General features: G+C 48.4%; 1 protein-coding gene across 1 annotated transcript in view; it reads right to left on the bottom strand.

Annotated features, from left to right (window-relative positions):
• The window catches only part of DNAI2 (dynein, axonemal, intermediate chain 2), a 57,546-nt gene that overhangs the window by 44,338 nt on the left and 5,597 nt on the right, over positions 1 to 7,611 (bottom strand). The window contains exons 3-5 of the mRNA XM_011972076.1: positions 7,119 to 7,240; positions 4,483 to 4,625; positions 3,148 to 3,261 (exon numbers count right to left, since the gene is read on the bottom strand). Of these exons, the coding sequence (XP_011827466.1) occupies positions 3,148 to 3,261; positions 4,483 to 4,625; positions 7,119 to 7,240 (379 nt within the window). The remainder of the gene's footprint in view (positions 1 to 3,147; positions 3,262 to 4,482; positions 4,626 to 7,118; positions 7,241 to 7,611) is intronic.

The following is a 7,611-nucleotide window of genomic DNA, read 5'->3' as shown; positions in this document are numbered from 1 at the left end:
GCTGGGACTACAGGCGCCCACCACCACACCTAGCTAATTTCTTATATTTTTAGTAGAGATGGGGTTTCACCATGTTAGCCAGGATGGTCTTGATCTCCTGACCTTGTGATCTGCCTGCCTCGGCCTCCCAAAGTGCCGGGATTACAGGCGTGAGCCACCGTGCCCGGCCCATATTTGATTTGTTTAAAAAAAAATCTACACATCCAAGAAACTCAATGAATTCCAAGTGGCATAAACTCAAAGATATCCATACCTAGAAACATCATAATCAAAGCTGAAGCCAGAGACTCTTGAAAGCAGCAAGAGAAAAATGACTCATAATATACACAGGATCACCAATAAGATCAACAGCTGAAGTTGGGTGCAGTGGCTCACACCTGAAATCCCATCACCTTGGGAGGCCAAGGTGGGAGAATTGCTTGAAGCCAGGAGTTCGAGACCAGCCTGGGCAACATAGCAAGACCCCATCTCTACAAAAATTAAAAAATAAAAAAGTAGTTGGGTGTGGTGACGTGCACCTGTTGTCCCAGCTACTCAGGAGGCTGAGGTGGAAGGATTGCTTGAGCCCAGGGGTTTGAGGCTGCAGTGAGTTATGATCATGGCACTGCACCCCAGCTTGGGTGACAGAGTGAGACCTTGTCTCTAAAAAAAAAAAAAAGAAAGAAAAGAAAAAAAAAGAAATGATAAGGGAATTAAAATGGTACACTAGAAAATATGTAACACAAAAGAAGGCAGTTATGGAGAAAGAACAAAAAGATTTAAGACATATAGAAAAAAAGCAAAATGGCAGATGTAAACTGTATCAGTAATTAAATTAATATAAATAGATTAAACTCTCCACTTAAAACCAGAGATTGACAGAATAGATTAAAAGGAAAAAAACCATGATCCAGGCTGGGCACGGTGGTGCACGCCTGTCATCCCAGCACTTTGGGAGGCCGAGGTGGGTACATCGCTTGAGGCCAGGAGTTTGAGATCAACCTGGCCAACGTGGTAAAAACCTCATCTCAAAAATACAAAAATTAGCTGGGCGTGGTGGACGGCACCTGTAATCCCAGCTACTTGGGAGGCTGAGGCAGGAGAATCACTTGAACCCAGGAGGCAGAAGTTGCAGTGAGCTGAGATCACACCACTGCACTCCAGCCTGGGTGACAGAGTGAGATTCTGTCTCAAAAAACAAACAAACAAACAAAAAATCTATGATTCACCTGTATGCCAGCTACATGTAATCTACAAGAGATATACTTTATTTATTTATTTACTTTTTATTTTTTTGGGATGGAGTCTCACTCTGTCGCCCAGGCTGGAGTTCAGTGGCAGGATCTCGACTCACTGCAATCTCAGCCTCCCAGGTTCAAGCAATTCTCATGCCTTAGCCTCCCAAGTAGCTGGGATTACAGGTGCATGTCACCACACCTGGCTACAAGAGACAGACTTTAGATTCAAGGAGGCAAACAGGTTAAAAGTAAAAGGATGGGGAAAGATATACCATGCAAACGGTAACCAAACAGAGCTGGAGTGCCTGTCTCAAAGACAGACAGACTTTGAGATGAAAAATACTACTAGAGACAAATAAAGACATTACATACTGATAAAAGGGTTAATTCACTACGAAAACGTAAGAATTATAAACATGTGCATGTATCTAATAACACAGCCTTAACATACAGGAAGCAAAACCTGACAAAATTGAAGGAGAAATAGACAAGTCAACAATAACAATGGCAGATGTCAGTATCCTCCCTTCAATAATAGACATAGCTACTAGGTGAAAGATCAACAAGGAAATAGAAGTCCTGACCAGCACTATAGACAAGACCTCCTGGACATCTATAGAAAACTCCACCGGACAATAAGCAGAATATAGTCTTCTCAAGTGCTCATGGAACATTCTCCAGGATAGACAATATGCTAGGCCATAGAACAAGTCTCAATAAATTTTAAAAGATTGAAATCAGGCCAGGCATGGTGGTTCATCCCAGCACTTTGGGAGACCAGCCAAGGCAGGTAGATTGCTTGAGCCCAGGAGTTTAAGACCAGCGTGGGCAGCATGATGAAACCTTGTGACTACAAAAACTACAAAAATTAGCCGAGCGTGGTGGCACACGCCTGTAGTCCCAGCTACTCGGGAGGCTGAGGTGGAGGGATGGCTTGGGCCCAGGAGGTCGAGGCTGCAATAAGCCATGATTGCACCACTGCACTCCATCCTGGGCAACAGAGTAAAACTCCGTCTCAAAAAAAAAAAAAGAAAAAAAAGAAAAAAAAGAAAAGAAAATGATTATAAGGGAATACTGTGAACAATTATATGTCAACAAACTAGACAACTTGATGAAATGGAAAAGTTCCTAGAAGGACAGAAACTACCAAAACCAATTAAAGAAGAAACAGAAAATGTGAAGAGGATCTATAACAAGTAAAGGGACGGAATTGTAACTTTTAAGCTTCCAATAAAGAAAAGCCAGGGACCAGATGGCTTCACTGATGAGTTCTACCAAACATTTCGAGAGTTAATACCGGCCAGGCATGGTGGCTCACGCTGGTAATCCCAGCACTCTGGAAGGCCAAGGAGGGAGGATCACTTGAAGTCAGGAATTCGACACCAGTCTGGCCAACATGGTGAAACACTAACTCTACTGAAAAAAGACAAAAATTAGCCAGGCGTGGTGACATGAGACTAATCCCAGCTACTTGGGAGGCTGAGGCAGGGGAATCACTTGAATCCGAGAGGTGGAGGCTGCAGTGAGCCGAGATCGCGCCCCTGCACTCCAGCCTGGGTGAGGCAGCAGGATTGGCTCTGACTAAGAGCCTGGGTCCCGGCTAGGCGCAGTGGCTCACACCTGTAATTCCAGCACTATGGGAGGCCCAGGTGGGTGAATCAACTGAGGTCAGGAGTGCGAGACCAGCCCGGCCAACATGCTGAAACCCCGTCTCTACTAAAAATAACAAAAAAATTAGTCAGGCGTGGTGGTGGGCACCTGTAATTTCAGTGACTCGGGAGGCTGAGGCAGGAGAATTGCTTGAACCCAGGAGGCGGAGGTTGCAGTGAGCCGAAATTGTGCCACTGCACTCCAGCCTAGGCAACAGGAGTGAAATTCCATCTTAAAAACAAAAAAACAAAAGACAAAAAAAGCCTGGGTCCCTCCTTACCTATCTGTCCATTGTAGCAGCCACCCAGGAGCACGTGGGAATCTTTGGGGTTGAACTCCAAAGTAACAAGTGGAGATGATGGCTTCAGAGCAAGTTCAGGCTTATTGGGGTTTTCTATAAAGCAGAAAAAAAAATATCCCATCAGGCCTGGAAAGAAAAGGACAGGATCAACAAGTTTCACCCCTTCTGCGGGTGGGTAGCGGGGACATGGTGGCGGGGGGGGGAAGCCTGGAAGCCCCTCCAGTCTTTCCCCAGGCTGCACCCCCTGGTCCACCTTGGCCAGAATCTGGTATTCTTGACCTAGGGGCTTTGCTGATGGTTTTTATTTTCGGTGAACAGGATTGGGGTGTGCCTATGTGTGTGATAATTATATTTCTAGTCCAATTCCCGGGTTTGGTGTCAAACGAGGTTTTGATACTAAGGTTTTTACGTAAAGTCAGCTCTCTGCCAGTTTCTTCAAACCAGGTCTGTGGACTGCAGATAACGACGGAGTCCACCCCATGGGGCTGCTGCCAGAACTCACTGAGCTGCTGGGGTGTCGGGCGTTAGCTCTGTGCCTGGCACCTACACGCTTATTTTAATAATGCTGCCAATGAAGGGAAGCTGGAGAGCATGAAGCCACCACCACCCTCTCCCTGCCTGTGTCTTGCCAGCCCTTCTGTAGACAATGGTTTGTGCTAATAAAGGGACACGCTGCTCCTGCAGGCCATGAATTAAAGGCAAGTGTCAGGACAGACGGGACAAAGGCCCAAGTTCCATTCCACTGCCCTTGAGTCCCTTCTCAGTCTGCTGGGCACTCTTTCCATGTACTCTTTTTTGTTGTTGTTGTTGTTGTTGAGACAGAGTCTTGTTCAAGCGATTCTCCTGCCTCAGTCTCCCAAGTAGCTGGGACTACAGGCACCCACCACCAAGCACAGCTAATTTTTGTAATTTTAGTAGAGACGGGGTTTCATCATGTTAGCCAGGCTGGTCTTGAACTCCTGACCTCAGGTGATCCACCTGCCTTGGCCTCCCAAAGTGCTGCGATTACAGGCATGGGCCACCGTGCCCGGCCTAATATGCTCTTTAGGAGCTAAGAATTGAGATCCCATGGGGTCAGGTCTTCATGCCTCGAACTAAGAATCTGGAATTGGAGGGGGTTTCCTGCTTCTGATTTCAGGCTCTGCCTGAAACCAGACAAGGGAGGAAGGAGAAGAGTGGCTTCCTCCTCGACTGTGGGCCCCTCCCTTGAGGTACCAACCCCGTGAGTGTCCTTGACCTCCTCCCCCTCCCTCCCACTCCTCGGCTTGTGCTGGTCCCGGCCCTCAGTCCTCCCAGGACCCCACTGCTTCTCACCCAGGTCCCAGATGTATGAATCACTGCTCATGCCCACAGGCGCCCGCTGAAAATCCAAGCAGGAGTATGCCACTGCCAACTTCCTGTTGCCATCAGGGTGCCAGGAGAGGTGCGTGGCAGCCCTCTTGATTTCCTGGGGGTCCCTGCAGGGGAAAGGGAAGAGAGCAAAAGGCGGAATGTGAGGCTCCCCAGTTTCTCCTTTTTTTTTTTTTTTTTGTCAGATGGAGTCTTGCTCTGTCCCCCAGGCAGTGGCATAATCTCGGCTCACCGCAACCTCTGCCTCCTGGGTTCAAGCGATTTTCCTGCCTCAGCCTCCCGAGTAGCTGGGATTACAGGCGCCTCCCACTACACACAGCTAATTTTTGTATTTTTAGTAGAGACGGGGTTTCACCGTGTTTCCTAGGCTGGTCTCAAACTCCTGACCTCAGATCCACCCACTTCGGCCTCCCAAAGTGCTAAGATTATAGGCATGAGCCACCACGTCCGGCCCCTTGAATGATTTCTAATGCATCATCCTGCTCCGTTGGTCCATATATGAGGTCAGAGCCCAGCAGGGCTGGAGGGCAACAGGAAGGGCAGCCTCTGTCCCGCTGTGCCCTCTCCTGCACACCCCTTGCTGACAGCCATTGGCCCTGCTTGCACACCATGAGTCAGCCCTGCCTCAGAAGAGTTCTTTCTTGCTGTGCCGGGACTGGGCTAGGTCCTTCCCAGGCCCCTCAGTCAGTCGCGGTAGTGAAATTCCCCAGAGTTGGGATCTGAGGCAAGTCATTTCCAAAACACCTTTCACTCCTCTAGCCCTGCATCACCCAGACCCAAGGTCTGACCCCTGCCCCAGGTCCAGAGGCTTCCCCTCCACATTCCCCCGGCACCTCCCACTGCTCTATTCCAGCCTCCTGCTCATCTCCACTCATCTGATTGGACAGCCTTGCTTTTTTCTTCATGGTCAAAACTGAGGCCACAGAGCACGGTCCTTCCCACTTCCACCCACTTTCCGCAACTCCTTCCACCAGTCTTCAAGGCCGAGGAGTCCCTCTTCCCCAGTCCTCTCCCCATCCCTGTCCCCAAGCTCTCTTTCCTATCAGCTTCTTTTGGACACCCTACAAAGGTGCTCTGGGATGGGGTATTCAATTTCCAGGGCTGCTGCCATGAAGTCCCACAAACTGAGTGGCTTCAAACAACAGAAACTGATTCTCTCACAGTTCCGGACACCAGAAGTCCAAAATCACAGATATTCTCCTCACATCAAGCATGTAAACATACATATACACATATATACACACATACACATATGCATATATTTATACACATATGTAGATGCTCCTTGACTAATGATGTTGGCTACATCTGATAAATCCATAGTACGCTGGAAATATCAGGAGCTGAAAATGCATTGAATACACCTAACCGACACAGCATCACATCTTAGTCGAGCCTACGTGCTCAGAACACTTATATTAGCCTAGAGTTGGGCAAAATCACCTAACACAAAGCTTGTTTTATAATAAAAAGGTGAACAGCTCATGTAATTTTCTGAATACTGTACTGACAGCAAAAACTAGAATGGTTGTATGGGTACCTGAAGTACGGTTTCTACTGGATTTGTATTGCTTTTGCACCCTTGCAAAGTCAAAAAATGGTTTAAGTTGGGGACTGCCACAAAAAGTGGCACTCTGCACACCCTGTTCTGCACCGGCTTTGTTTTAGTTTGGTTTTCACATACTGAATCCTAGAAATGACTCCATATCAGCACATAAGAAGTTGCACTGCCTTTTTTTTTTTTTTTTGGGACAGAGTCTTGCGCCATTGCCCAGGCTGGAGTGCAGTGGTGCAATCTCAGCTCACTGCAACCTCTGCCTCCTGGGTTCAAGTGATTCTCCTGCCTCAGCATCCTGAGTAGCTGAGATTACAGGCATGTACTACCACACCCAATTAATTTTTGTATTTTTAGTAGAGACGGAGTTTCACCATGTTGGCCAGGGTGGTCTTGAACTGACCTCAGGTGATGCGCCCCCAAAGTGCTGAGATTACAAGCGTGAGCCACCACGCCCAGACTGCCCCGCTCATTTTCCCAGCTGCATGGCATTCCGTTATGTGAGTGTACCAGAACTGCTAGAACCAGTCCCCTATAAATGGACTTAGCTTGTTCTAGTCTTTGGCTGGCACACATCCTCTGCAGTGAATATCCACACCTGCAGTGATTTCACACACACACACACACACACACACACGCACACCCGTGGGATGAATCCCTCGTGTCAAACTGCTATCCTCTGGGGTTATTCATGGATATACTGGCATGAGTGCAGGCCACAGCGGGGGCCTGTTTGCCCACAGTGCTGCTAGCTGCTCATGCTTGGTACTTGCACTTACTCTACACTGCAGGAACACACCCCACTTGTACACAGATTGGCAATTTCACTTTCTCTGGAGTCTGTACGCCCTTTCCATCAGCCAGACCCGCCCCCAGAGCAGGGCCACTTCTCTGCTGGGCGCCTTATCACCGTGTGGCTTATCAAGCCCAGAGCAGAGAGTGCTGCACCCAGGGCATGCAGCAACTGGCAAGGAGTTGCTTTTGGGGGCGCCCCTGCATGGAGGTGACCAAGGGTGGCCAGACACCTGCCTGGCTATGGTGCTACCTGAAAACATTGATGGTTTTAGCTGAAGGGGCCTCCTCCATCACTTCCTCGGCCTCCTCGTCATTGAAATACTCTTCATAGATGTCAATGGCATTGTTCTGCTTGATGCAGTGCTCCATGATCTAGAGGGGACACATCGGAAGTTCTCAGTGGTAAGGGGAGGTCCTTTCAGATTGCCCAGGCCTGCAATGGAGTCTGGGAGGGACAGGTCATAGCCAGGGGCCTTTTCCCATCCACTTAACCATGTGCTTTCAATGGGGGAATTTTCACTTGGTTCTTGGGGGTAAAATAATATTACTTTTTATCTACAAAGCATAGAAGTACACGCAGCGCATGAACAGATATACAGTATGTCTATGGCATTAACATTTGATGGGCCAGGTGTGGTGGCTCACGCCTGTAATCCCAGCACTTTGGGAGGCTGAAGCGGGCAGATCACTTGAGGCCAGGAGTTTGAGACCAGCCTGGCCAACATGGTGAAACCCCACCTCTA

The sequence above is a fragment of the Mandrillus leucophaeus genome, unplaced genomic scaffold, assembly GCF_000951045.1.
Source record: "Mandrillus leucophaeus isolate KB7577 unplaced genomic scaffold, Mleu.le_1.0 Scaffold1, whole genome shotgun sequence".
Classification (NCBI taxonomy): domain Eukaryota; kingdom Metazoa; phylum Chordata; class Mammalia; order Primates; family Cercopithecidae; genus Mandrillus; species Mandrillus leucophaeus.
This window is presented reverse-complemented; position numbering and strand designations above follow the sequence as displayed.